Source organism: Botryllus schlosseri, chromosome 4 (genome assembly GCF_051294905.1).
Source record: "Botryllus schlosseri isolate E-star chromosome 4, Bs_hap1, whole genome shotgun sequence".
NCBI classification, from domain to species: domain Eukaryota; kingdom Metazoa; phylum Chordata; class Ascidiacea; order Stolidobranchia; family Styelidae; genus Botryllus; species Botryllus schlosseri.
In genome coordinates, this window is record NC_137239.1 from 3,657,365 (window position 1) to 3,672,363 (window position 14,999).

Consider the following 14,999-nt stretch of genomic DNA (forward strand, 5'->3'; position numbering starts at 1 on the left):
GGGCAATCGTTCTCGGCCAAGGTCTTCTCGCTGCTGATCATTCTGGCACACTTCTCGGAGTTGCATGTTACATGGCCTATAACTTCATATGTCTTGGTGCGTCGGGGCGCAGTAATGGCCGACGCCGAAGTCTCCATTTCTATAAATTCCTCGTATTTTCGTGGGGGAAGGGTACTCAATAATTAGGCGCGAAAATATTTTGAAAAATTGGCATGAATTTCAAAAAAAAACTACAGAATTTATGTTAATTCACGAAATAATTTTTGGCCCCTTCGAGTTCACCCCCCCAATTCGGGGGTTTGGGTGCGGCAGCTACGGTCCTGTTCCCCACTACCCAACACTTTTGTCATCATAGAGCTGCTATTTGCTGGTTTGACTAAACAAGACACACAACCACACCAGTAGGCAAGACAATCGCCTATAATTGCAACATAAAACGTATCGTGAACCGATAGCAGTAACGCTCAAAATTTCGCGAAAGCATGATTTCACGTCAGACTAGTCGTGCTGGATGCGATTGTGACGCCATCATTGGTCATCCAGAGTTAAAATGAGGTTTTGTGAACAACACGCAATATAATTTTCGATACATACATTCCAGAGTAGTTAAATGGTAACGGTAATTGCGCATGTGTCTCCGGGAATATGTCCTGCTGTATATAATTTTGAACAGATGCGTCTATTCCCCACCAGAAACCATTGAATTCCCCACCAGTGGGGAATTCCCCACCGTTTGGGAACCACTGGTCTATATAGAGAGAAACATGCGTGCATTGGAGGTACATCGCGCGAGGCGCGAAATATTTTTTCAGGTGACCGCTTCTTCGCGCCCCCTTCAGATGTTTCACGCCCTCCTAAAGGGACCGCGCCCCCCAGGTTGAGAACCCCTGCTATACACAGTCTATTGTCGCTAATTTGCATCACTAATAACAAAATATTACATTGCAAATGTATGGCGAAATATTGGACATAAACTCGGCATTTTAAAACAAAAGGGTTTCGATTTCATCATGGATGCTGTTTCGACCCTGGCTGGCTACGTCACTTCTTTTATTTTCATTGCGGTATTTATTAACGTCGGGTATGAAGTACCGATTCAAGAAGTCTCAGCTATTGCGGCGGTTTCCTCAAAAATCACTAAAAGACAAATGACTAGCTGAACACATGTTTGTTAACTGCACACTTTCCAACACCAAACGGAACCATTGGTCTATTGCCGACGGCTAAATGATTACGAGAAATTTGTGCTTATGACATCACAATCAAACGGTGTACAGTATTACACTTGAGATAACATCGTACCATGCTCATTAACCTGTGCGTCAACCTGCACTGACCCATAAACCTGCCTTTCTGATAGCTAGCCATCGGCTCATTGCAATTCGGATCTGGTACACCCCTGTACACCCCATCCGAGTGGTACACCCTTTGCAAATTCTGGTACACCCCAGGGTGTACGACAACCCCGGTTGAAGAGCACTGCCCTAAACCACTCTTATTTTTTCTGCCCAAAATATATATGTTGACCTATGTAGTAGACTAGCGTGTCTGTGCCTTCTAATAACGCGGTCACTGACAGCTCTCGTTTCCAGGAACATTATCAACAAATATTTCGCAGCAGCTGGCTTCTATTTCTGTGTACCCTGCGACTACAAGTATCAGCGAGTATCAGCAATTTTGTCCAGACAAGCACATGCAAGCAAACAAACAAGTTACGGAAGCTAAATCAGTAAAGCGGTTTAGGAGTGAAGTATTCATCATCTAAAACAGGCCGGCAGTTAATCATACGTGTATATGCCAACCATTATTTTGTGTCCGCTCAGATGGTCTATTTAGGGCCGTCAAGCATAGGTTACGTCACCGTGTGTTACCGTTAGGGAATATGAGTTCAGGGTGCGGTCATATTTGAATTGGGATCACGAATGTCATAAGGGTTAGGGTTATAGTAATAATTATTGGTTGGTTTGTTTGATATTCATGATGTTTTGACTACTTTGGTCATTTTACATCCTACCGATAGTCTTTATTATTTATTCCATATTCAATGACTTGTAGCACGGCCCACTTCTATGCTTTTTATATGAGACCAGTTACGCAGTTTGCATGGCGAGGAGGAACCTAGATAAACCTCCAACACTTAGGTAGAAATTATGTGGCCTACCTCGGTCGGACTCAAACTCGCAACCCATTGGCGTTGCAGCTGTGGATCATAAGACTTATGCTATCTCGCCACAAGATTTTGGGTAGCATGAAGTTAGCTTGGCTTAGAGTGTGGTTTATGTTAGATTATCATGTGAATATTGTGAGGGTTAGTTTGGATTATTTTAATTGCCTTGGAATTGAGAAAGCCTTGGTATTAGGTCGTTCGCTGTTTCTCGTACGCGGTTTTGTTCGCCACTCTAATATGCGACTCTTATTGTTTATACTCGCTAGTTCATGATATAACATAAGTCGTTAAATTGACGGAACCATCTGATCTCCGCGTCAACATTTAGTAATACCTGTTCATTAAACTCGAGGCAGAGAAATATATTTCAGTATGCTTTTAATACTATCTTACATAAGCCAAATGATGATGAAATGGAAATTGCTACTTTGTCAGTTCCTGATTATTATTTCAACTCCAGTGCGAGGACTGATTACGGAACCGACTTGTGAAGGTGAATACTGAGTAGGCATGGATTTTAGTCGACTATGGTCATAGTTTTGGTACAGGCATTTCATACGATTGCCTAAAAAAATTGCGATTGAATCGTTCTATGCCGTGGCGATATATAAATGAACTGTTTATGAGGAATTTAGAATCTTTTGAGTTCAAATCTCTATTCAAAAATTTTTTTACACAACGGCTCTACATCTTTAACCTGGTCGAAAAATTGTTTCGTTTATGGCACATGCGAATTCCGTTGTCAAACCTATTGTGCTTTGGTTGATCCGATTTATAGCCACAACGACGCCTGTTATGTCTATCACAAGTAGTGCACTCGTTTCAGGACAGACACAAGTAGGGAATTAATTACAATATAAGGCAATTTACCAGGGATGGTGTGAACGTGAGGTTCACGTTCGCGTTCTGTGTGTAAATTTCGGAAATTTAGCGGTTCACGTCCACAAACGAACCTGCATCGTGAACCTTTTTCACATATTACGGTTTTCACTTTCTTATAACGACTTTGGTTGAAATTTATTGCATTGCAACTGCGGGTCACTCTATGCATGGCGCTGAAAGCATAAAAAATCAGCACTAAACGAGCATGCACCTTGACAATCTCAAAAATATTACTTGCTTTGTTAAAAAAGTCTGCTCGAAATATCCAGCTTTCCATTTGTGGATATTTAGTGACTCTCTGCTGTGAGCTTGTCCCGCAATCCCACAACAGCAAGAACGAAATACAGTATACCTGTGGTCAGCGAATAATGATTATTTCAACCAATCAATCATTGATGTCGTTTGTCTGATGTATAAAATATATAGCAGGTGTACGGGGTCAATCTTGACTTAATATGTTTATTGTATCATTAAAATAAAATCCGTGCGATTGGGTTGTTGTCTACTGCTATGTAACTTGTTAATGGGGTAATATCGGTAGCAAGTATAGACGCCCGTTTTACAATATGCTCAATATCAACGACCTTATACTCAGACACCGAATACATTGTCCGGTCTTGCCTAGACCGTTGAAGCGTGAGCTTATATTTCCTTGCAAGTCAATATGTACTTCAGCATTCTGGCATTATGCGACCTGAGTCGTCGCTAGATATAGTGTACATTAAAGGATATGACTACACTGAAATGTGAGGTTGTAAGTAGTAATATGACGTCATGTGACGCCATGAGGTTCAAGTTCGCGTTCACACAGAACCTTTCAAAATAAGTTCGTATTCACGCGAGCCTGAATCTTTCAGAGGTTCACACCATCCCTACAATTTACAATCCATAGCTGACTAAGAATTCTGCCCGATTATTCATTGGTTGGATTGAAGTCCCTCATTTACTCCCAACGCCCCCAAATCACCCAATTTGCATGTATGCTACTGATTTTCGGTTCTGAAGACTCTCTTCAAAGGTTTCTATTCAACCAGATAATACCAGGTTGAATCATTAGCTATTGCATAAAAAAAAAAGTTATCCGATGAAACGTTACCATCAACTCACGCCATACCAGTGCATCTTAACCTTTGCAACCGCGTAACATTCTGGGGGTTAAGGATAGGTTTATAATTTAGGGTTAGGGGGGGGGGCTGGAACGCTATGGGGGCAATGATAAAAATGGTGTCGCAGTAAATAGTTTCGTTATTTCGTAAATGTCCTGGGAGTTCTCGCTGCAAAATTTCTGTTCACAAAATGATGGGTATCAATGTCTCATTTTCTGGATTATTGATAAAAAAAATGTCAATGCGGCTGCAATAAGCACAGAACTGCGAGAAAACTTGTAAACACGAAATCACGGATCCCTGAAGCAATGCTACTAGCGCACCGCTTCAATGCATTTTTAGATCTTTTTTATGTCCACGTCTGGTTTGATTGAGACATTAGCCGCGATGCAGTCCGTAATGGCCTAAGATTCATTAGGGACATGTTAAGCTGTACAAGAAAACTGTATTTTTGCTGCCCCTACCAGCATAGTCTGAGTTTACCTTTGAGCTTCTTTCTGCGTCATCATTGACAAATTTGACAGTACTTACGGGTAGATACATTTTTTTTGTATGAATCTGATAAGTGCCAGTCATAAATGATTGGTTCGGTCAATCCTTGGAGCGTTCAATGCTTCAATTATATCACGACAAGAGGCTAATAAAATTAGTGCAAGTATCGGCAAAACCTACTTTAGCATTACGAAATTGTAGAAGACCATCGTTACTGTCCATCTCTGGTTGTATGAACAATCTCATTCCATACATGCCAGTAGTGGCGTACAAAACTTACATTGAACGTGCATTTACTGCGATGTGTAAGGATTGGGTCGTGAGATATATATATAATTCATATTTTAATGTTGCGGTCGTTCTTGGCAGCCATGATCTTTTTTTGCGTGAGTCGATCATCGTCATGTATCGACAAAAGCAAATCAGATTTTAAAAAAACGACAGAAAGTGTACGATCTCCTTCTTCAATTGCGCGCAATGACGAAGTGTTGCACCGAATGATCTAACATTACTTTCTATCTCGTCCCGATGAAATGCGCGTTCAATGTTATGGTTCATTCGGGCCCGTGACTTGTCAATTCTTTCTTTTCGAAACTTAGGAAGCAGACGCTTGTTCAAGCATGCCTTTATAAATGATATGCTTGACCTCAGTTTTCCAACTTTTCCTCGCATTCTGACCAACCTATTCAAGATCTTAATCTGTTGGTCGCTATACAATTTGTGAAAGTACTTGAATAGGCTTTACGGAGTACAGAACTTCAATATTGCAGCAAACAATACGTTCACATTGCAAATTTATTCCACTGGAAGCTTTTCGATTGGCCCTCTTCAGGAGCGACCGTCAGTAAATGAGGTTAACCAAGTTCGAAATATAGAATGATTTTTTGTCGTTGTGACGTAATAATGACAAGTACACAGAGTCTCGAACGGAAGTAAACAACGCTCGGTTACCGTACAACGCACACAAAATCAGCTGTAAAACAGCCAAACGACAAAACAACACTAATGGAAGATTCCCAGCCTGTAGAGATGTTCCTTCTGGCGAAAGAGGGTCGGCTTTTGCAGCTTTATGATAGTTTATTCGGGGACCTTTAAATGAAAAAGAGAACGACCCCAAGTAATTATAGATTACAATAACAATCAGTTTTCCGTAGTTGCTCGTGGTTGTTCTCTTTTTCATTTAAAGGTCGTTACGTTATTTAGTGTGTAACGTTTTAATGTGTCAGTTATTTCCCCGGTGCCACGGATAATGTCGCAAATAGCGTTGTACGTATTTCAAACCAAACCTGTTTGATCAAAAATTTGTTTAACAGAACATGACATGTCATTTTTTTAGTAATGAAGAATGAAATATTTTATCATGGCCAAATATTTTGGGATGACCATATAGCGTGATTGTCTTCTCACGCAAAAAAACGTTAGTATGTGATACGGAATTCGGGAGAAGTCGACTTCAGAAATTTCACGGCGTAATATCCATCGGTGAATCCTAAATTAACTGGTGTGCTAATTAGGGAGCGGCGAATTATTTTGGACTCTAGTGACGTTGATCAAATTATTGAATTGAAGATTAGATTTTCGGCAATTTGTACATATGGCCTAATACAGGGGTCACCAACCTGGTGCCCGCGGACCCCAGGTAGCCCGCGAGGACCAGATGAGTAGCCCGCGAGCCTGTTCTAAAAATAGATCGAATAGTAGCATTTGCCAATATTCGTCAGATTATTACCAATGAGCTTTTAAATATATAAATTGAGGGATTTAGCTTTTCTTGTTTAAATCACACTATAACACGTGACTTAGAAATGACAATTCATGTATATATAAACACTTAAAATGATGATATCAAATATCCTAAATTACAATTAGTAATATACCAACATGTAATAGAACAACAAGATATCGAAGATGTAAAATACGGCGTACTGCCCATACGGCCGTAAACCAAACTTTACGCTGATTGGTCGAGAGACAATGGCCATAGAAACGGCGCAGCAACGGAGCTATCAATACAACATCCATTGCAGTAAAATATTTATTCAACTCGAAGACTTTTCGGGTGCCTCTTTTCAAGAGTTAACGACACACTGAAGGGATTTAAACAGGATGAAATGCAAAACCAGAAAGGCAAAGTATGACGCATCAATCCGAAATTACATACCATGAGGTCCGCAATGTAATAATGGCAACAATAACAAACTTTGAACTATACGGTACGATTTCCAGTAAATTCGGCCCACGGTCAGTTCGGCCGTCGGTAAACTATAGTACCGTACGGTTGCCATAAACTCGGCCCGCGGTAAATTCGGTCCGGTAAATTCGTCCCTCGGTAAATTCAGTCCCCGTGAATATCCGCGCTGTCTCCCGCGATTACGTGATCTACGCATGCCCTGACATCCAAATCACTTAATATTATACCCAGCAGTGTTGAGACCAAGTCACTACCTTCGAGTCACGAGTCATCTCGAATCATTGCAGATTGTGACTCGAGTCAAGTCAAGTCTATCGATTTTCGAAGGTGACTCGAGTCAAGTCAAGTCACTCGATTTTCGGAGGTGACTCGAGTCAAGTCGAGTCAAGTCAAGTCAAGTCACGAGTCAAGTCACAATTCAAGTCAAGTCGAATGTTTAAAGTATGAGTGATGATTCAAACTCATGACATTTTGCCAGAGGTGTGAAAGACAGATTAATTGGTCATTTATCTTGAATCAAATAACGAATATAAGGTTGGATATACATCCAAAAAGGCGTTCTATCGCACACGCACACGTAGAACTGCTAATGAAATACGCTAGTAACTGTATAGTTACATGCTACAGTATGTTAATACCAGCCAAAATAGAGGATCGAATACGAAACCTCAAGAAGTTTTATTGATATGGTACAATACACCACCCATTTACACATCCGTGAGAATATAAACGCATGAACTATATTCATTCGATTTAAATCATACATGACGGTTGGTGAAGGTGAACAGTGCGCAATGTAAGCACTGAGCCGTCCAAGAAACTGTGATACGTTGATATTAATCTACTACTACTACTGCGGCAACGTAAGCTGTGATCATCTCGTTTGCGGCCAATTTACTTGTGATGTAACACTGGAGGACCAGTGACACGTAAAATAAGTGAATGACTGGTTGCTATCACAAGTGTAATCGCCGTATCGCGAATAATCCGAATACACACATGATACAGTGATTTAGTCGACACCATTTACTTATTGATGACTTGAAATTGACTCGTAAATTTTACTCCGAGTCACGAGTCAATCCACATTTCTGAAGCGCCGAATCAAGTCAAGTCATTTTTGCGAAGTGACTCGAGTCAAGTCAAGTCATACGAAAAAGTTGACTCGAGTCATCCCGACACTGATACCCAGTCAACAAAATGGGAAGCGATCGTACGGCGTATTACGCGCATTCGATGTCAAAATGATGCTTCAAAAGAAACAATTTTCGCACTTCAGCTGCAGACTCATTAACCCTTTTGTTGTCGTTCATTAACCCTCTCGCTACTGCAGCTTACAACTGCTATTAACCCTATCGCTACCTGAATCATTGTTGCTTTCTGGCAGATATATTAACCTTATGTTGCAAGACATCACAATTTGACAATATGCTTTCATTGTTGTGTGTTAGTTAATTTAAAATCCAGCACGAGCATACATTCAAAATACCGGTCAAATACAAACAGACAGCCATATGTAATGCATAAAACGACACATTGATTTCAGTCGAGATACAGAGAGATGTTCTTTCCGGGAAAACTTTGATACAACTATTCCTGCTCTTGAATTGAAATACAGACAAGATCTGGTTTATCGAAAAAGTCTGTGCCTTGGCAGGAAGAATAGGATCAAGGCAACGCGGAGCTACCATCAGCAGCCAGCTCACTGTGTGGCACGATAACTTCATTCAGAGCCCAATTGTGAATTATATATCCCAAGTATAGGCTTGGCCTGGTCTGTGACATCTGGGCAATTCCACTGGCCTCATATTCGTGCGATGAACTGTCAGCCAGATATCATTAGTAGTGATAGTCGGGTGATCATGGACATTGTCGCTGCAGGTTGAACCAATACTTAGAGCACGATATTTTATAAACTGTTGCCTTCGCCAACGCTGCATTCTTTTCAATTCACCATTAGACTTCTACCCACGGATACTTGCGCATATCGCAATCACTTCATGGCTTCAGTCTCCAGTTGTAAAATAATGGCTAACTATAGCAACAAAATAACTCGTAGGTTGACTGAAATGAGTATCATAAATGGTAATCAGAAATTATTCAAAGATATAGTATTTGGCTGAACAGTTGAAATGCAAACCGTTGCAACGAACATTAACGATTGTAAATTCAGTCACAGATATTGCAGACAGAGACAATAGGGGCGGAGATAATAAAGTTGGCTGATCTGGGAGAATGCTAATCATGCGATTAACAACTGCTAATCGGGACGCATTTTAGGCGGAGATAATAAAGTTAGCTGATCTGAAAGAATGGTAATCGTGTGATTAAATACTGATAATCGCTACGCATAAAGTTGGAAAAGGTTACGCGCGATGGTTAGTCAAAGAGTCCCGAGTTTTCAATCAAGTGGCGTTATCTGTTGCATCATAATGCAAAAACGCGTTATGGGCTATTATCAGTTGTCAATTTGTTGAATGAAACATCAGCCTGCTGACAGCGATACTGCCACAGTAATAGATGGAATTATCATCATTGCAAAATGAAAATCGTGTCCAATTCGTACGGTACAGCTAAGAAACGGATTATAGAATATTGATATCGCTCTGCAATGGCGGGTACATAATTCGTTGATTGTCTAGTGAAGTTATTACCTGGCGACAATCGGCACGGTCATTATCGGAAATATTTGTGCGTAGGAATGGTACGCAGTGTACGCAGTTTTATAGATAACATTTAACTAGGGATCTATAGTTTGTTCCGGTTTGTTAAATCATGAGATTATTACTAACTTTATGCGCTGCGATGAACCGGTTTCCTTAATCCTGGGTTGATAAATCCTGACGAACGCGATAATCAACTTTATTGCTAATCCAACTTTATTATCTTCGCCCTAGATGGTTTGAGCATATCCCATGTTTCGTTAATATACATAGCCTACATTAATGAATGCAAACAAATGATGTCAAAGCCATAACTATAACACGTCAAGATTCGGCGAGGGGTAACGACACACTTATGCAATTAAGCATTAAAATATCAACGGACCGGTAGTACGTATTACGTTCAGAGCACTAGACAAGTATCACGCTGTTCACTGCCACTAAACTGACATTTCAGGCCACGGAAAAGTCAAAGTCAGCATTTATATCAAGTCCTATTTTACAAGCCTAACGCAAACAAGCAATTACGGTGTAATATGACTGATCTGCCATTCGAACACCATTTGACAACCAATACACATTTAAGCAAGCATGTAAAAAATTTAAATTATAACCCGAACTATCTCTTGCTCAACTTATCTCAACGAAGAACTTCATTCATATTCCCTTCCATCGCTATAATCTCGGAAATACAATTCGCCGGTACTGACGACACTTCAAACTCCAAGTGTGGAACAGTAAACAACATCCGATGACTTATGACATCACAATCACTCCACGATCAAGTGCTCACGAACCTGGCAAAGCTAGGCAGACGAGGCGTCACGGTGAAGCCGCGTGATAATCAAGCGCAATTTGATTGGTTAATAACGCTGACACCAATCTGCCCGGCCGACCGATCTAAAGGAGAACAATTGATCTTTTGAATTCGAGAGCGATCAGTTTTTGTACATCAAAGGTGCCGCCTCACAGCAGTGTCAAAACGGTTGCGTTCACTTCTCTCCTGCACTGTCTTCGCCTGGTCCGGCATTGACTATACACACTTTTGTTGACTGGGTAATTATAATTATAATTATGTAATTAATTAATGCGGTTGGTCATACATTTTAATACAATATTCTCGGAGGGCCGAATTTACCGAGATCATGGCCAAATTTACCGAGATCATGGCCGATTTACCGGGCCGAGTTTACTGGCATCCGTACGGTACTATAGTAACATAGAAATTTGAAACTAAACAATAACAAACACGAATTAGAACGCACCGAATTAGAACGCACTAATGGGAAATTTATAAATTATACAGAAAATCTTTTTGTCTATATAAAATAGGCTTGGTCAATTGGATGATTGTTGATTCTAAGTCTTTCAAATGAAACAAGGATCTGCCTCGCGCAATGACAGTAAACATCTGGTCATTATAGTTTTGAGCGCAAGAAGGGTTTTCACTTAAATGTTGGCCAATTGATGAAGCCATTTTTTGAGAGGATAGAATGGATCTCATCCAATTCACGTGGCATTTTCTCTGGCTAACAAATGCGCAAGGCCCGTGGAACCAAAGTTCATATTAGGTTGAGTTTTCGCCGCTTCTCCCAGAAAGAATCCCAACGGATATAATGGCCAGTGAACGTCGGCTTTCTATACACTGACGTCAAAAACATTTTTTCCAGATCTCTCAACCAACCCGTCAAAAAACGGAAGTATTAGTTGGTCAACTAAATCACCATTGACCATTGTCTCTCGACCATTTTTCCGCGATGAAAGCTAAACTTAGCGATCTTGCGCATGCGTATTGTGGCACCCCCGTGTACTGCGGAGATTTCTTGATGAACAAGGATTGTCTTAAAGTCATAAAATCCTTGCGTTGCAACGAAAACATCTGCATCACGAAACCGGACAAAGGTTCTGGAGTTGTGATTTTCAATCGCGCGGATTACAACTTAAAATGGAATCCATTCTCCAAGATTCATCTAAGTTCATCAACCTAGGCCCAGCTGATACTAACGACAACACACGAAAGCTAGAAATGAAGCTGCAACTTCGTCTTCTCAAATTGAAAAAGGATGCTGGACTCCTTCTTGTCAATCTGTACGAGTCTTTACGTCCTTCGGGTTCGCAGCGGCCACGTATGTATGGTTTACCGAAAACACATAAACATAACGTGCCCTTGCGTCCCATACTGTCTATGTGTGTATCGGCACAACATAATTAGGCCAAGTGGCTTAACACCGTCATTGAACCAGTTCGATCCTTGTATACGCACTATTGTCTTCGTGACGCTTTCACATTTGTGGAAGAATTGAATGGAGCAATATTAAATCCGTCCAATGTATTTTTCAGCTCATTCGATGTGAAAAGTCTTTTTACCAATGTGCCACTGTCGGAAACTTTCGAAATTTGTGCAGATGCGCTTTATGGTAGCTCCCTTGAACCTCCTAAAATACCACGTGAAATAGTTCTTGAATTGTTGCGAATTGCTACAAGCTGTGTTGAATTTAGCTTCAGCGACGGGATGTTTCGATGGTATTGCCATGGGCTCTCGCTTGGGACCTAGTTTGACAGATATATTTGTGGGGTACCATGAAAAGAAAATGTTTGAAAACGTCCCAAAACCTCTCCTTTACTACAAATATGTTGATGACACCTTTGTCGCTTTCAATAATGAGCGAGAGTGTAATATGTTCTTTAAAAATTTGAATTGTCTCCACCCGACTCTACCATTTACTGTGGAGAAGGAGACTGATTCGGCACTTACATTTTTAGACGTGTTGGTTGAGAGATCTGGAAAGATGTTTTAGACGTAAGTGTATAGAAAGCCGACGTTCACTGGCCATTATATCCGTTGGGATTCTTTCTGCCCGAAGCAGCGAAAACCCAATATAATATCAACTTTGGTTTAACGGGCCTTGCGCATCTGTTCGCCAGACAAATTGCCACGTGAATTGGATGAGATCCATTCTATCCTCTCAAAAAATGGCTATCCTGGGCATATATTGAAATGCTCCATCGCAAGGGTGTTAAAACGTTCGGATCAATCTCCCAATTATGGACCAGAAAAAAATGCCCAGTATTTTTACATCTACCTTGGCTAGGTAACGTGTCCAATCGTTTTGAAAAGTTGATCAATTCGGCGGTGCACCGTTGTTATTATAGTGTAAATGCGCATGTGGTGTATACAACCAAACCACTTCTGCCAAACTTCCCTAAGGATGTACTTCCTGCTTTAAATGCAAGTGATGTCGTCTACGAATTTAAGTGCCACTGTGATAGTAGGTATGTAAGACGTACATCCCAAAGATTGTTTGAACGGATAACGCAAAACATTCCCAAATTGATTCGCTCAAAAACTTGCGCAAATGACCGTACAGAGTTCGCACGACAACGCAAATTAGCCGCAAAAACTGACTGTTATGACGATTATCAAGCATACACTTCGTCAATTGGCCAACATTTAAGTGAGAACCCTTCTTGCGCTCAAAACTATAATCACCAAATGTTTACTGTCATTGCGCGAGGCAGATCCTTGTTTCATTTGAAAGCCTTAGAATTAACAATCTTTCTATTGACCAAGCCTATTTTATGTAGACAAAAAGATTTTCTGTATAACTTACAAATTTCCCATTAGTGCGTTCTAATTCGTGTTTGTTATTGTTTAGTTTCAAATTGCTATATTACTATAGTACCGTACAGTTCAAAGTTCGTTATTGTTGCCATTATGACATTGCGGACTTCATGGTATGTAATTTCTGATTGTTGCGTCATACTTTGACTTTCTGGTTTTGCTTTTCATTCTGCTTAAATCCCTTCAATGTGCCGTTAACTCTTGAAAAGAGGCACCCGAAAAGTCTTCGAGTTGAATAAATATTTTACTGCAATGGATGTTGTATTGAATGCTATCTTCAAGTTCTATACCACGAACCAACTGTATAGATCAGGAGCGGACAACATACGGCCCGCGGGGCGGATCCGGCACGCGAAAGGATTTTGTCCGGCCCGCGGACTGTTTTCCGTCTTATATGATAATATGGCCCGCGGCCTTAGTCTGCCGAGATTCCCCACAACTTGCTTGCTAGGTCCAATTTTATTGACTGAATGTTATTATATATACGTGTATGCGCAGGGTGCGAGAGTAGAGCTTACGCGTAAGTTCGTCGAAGGGAGAAGGCTTACATTATCGGCATTTACGATGTACTGAACCCTAATGTCGTTTGTGGTGTTTGTCGACTACACTGGTCATTTACACCAGGCTGATATTTCGTATTTTTGATTCCGTAACTGCCGACATGTAGCACGGCACACTTCTAGGCTTTTGCAAGATACCGCTTATCCCAGGGGTTGCTAACTATTGCCACTATTCAAATTTCGCAGAGGACGCAGGCCGCATGAATTCAATATCGAGATTAATTAGGCCATACAGTTGAACAACGACGGTATCTCGTCACCTACTCAACCCTAATGAATTAATTTATTTGTAAATTTGGGGTACTGGACTTATCGAACGTCTTGAAATATTAATTAATGATTGCACCGTGTGTTGATTGATCAGAGAGAACCAGACATGGTGGCGCCTGTATTCTCAAATCCACATTGTCTTCGTCATTATCGGCTAAAATGGCGATGAAGTGACGTTGCTGTCGTTAAAATACATTCATTAAATACGATTTATTCCTTGTATATGTGGATAAATGGGCGAATAAATCGATTCAGCAATCCGGCCCGCGGACTTAAGTTTTCTATATCCGGCCCACGGACTGGAGAAGTTGCCCGCCCCTGGTATATATGATTATTGCCTCAAGTAGTACGATAATAGGCAGTAATGAGCACATTTTGGAATCTATGAATGATATTCCGAATTTGTAGATTTAGTGCAATGGTGAGACGTTTCCTGTTGTCAGCTATCGTGTATTTTGTTTCATCACGTATCAGCTGCCACTCCCGACCCAGGCTGCATTTAGCTTAATGCATATTTAGCTACCAAACTCCGTTGGTCTTTACTTTGCTATTAAAAATAGCTACATGGTTTAATCACTTAGTGACTTTGTCACGTTTTACTATAAGAACATCTAGTTTCATCAATATCCAAGTGAAGACACATTGTTCAAAAGGCCTTATTCGTCGAGAAGTAACCGCCATCAATACGTATCGTACATACATTTCAGATATTTACTCCCGTTCCTAGATTTTTCTATCCCAGATGGATATTTTCATAGTATATCAAAAATTAAATCCACTCGTGGTTCCTAACCATTTGCCTTTGAATTGTAATCATAAGTAATATTGTGATCTATGTGAATACCAGTGAATTATGAGCTCAAATCGAAAAGACCATTAAAGTTCGATCGTGCAGATGCAGTCGGTACTGAGTGGACGTTTTTTGAGTTCTGTTTCATAGGAAATAGCAAACCAAACTAAAGCGGTTAACATGGTGAATTTACGCTGACAAATATTAATTCGCAGGGATGTCGGAATCGCCGAAAATTAACTCTTGAAAAACACCA

The 14,999-nt window shown here is 40.5% G+C and overlaps 1 protein-coding gene across 2 annotated transcripts in view; it reads left to right on the forward strand.

Annotated features, from left to right (window-relative positions):
* LOC145437877 (uncharacterized) overlaps positions 1-14,999 on the forward strand; it is a 273,341-nt gene that overhangs the window by 197,905 nt on the left and 60,437 nt on the right. Inside the window, exon 1 of one of the 2 annotated variants that reach the window (XM_080315216.1) lies at positions 1,572-2,660. The exons of the other annotated variant lie outside the window; for it this stretch is intronic. Coding sequence (XP_080171342.1) covers positions 2,540-2,660 — 121 coding nt within the window. The 5' untranslated portion in view covers positions 1,572-2,539. Of the gene's footprint in view, positions 1-1,571; positions 2,661-14,999 lie in introns of those variants that run through there. 2 annotated transcript variants of the gene reach the window in all.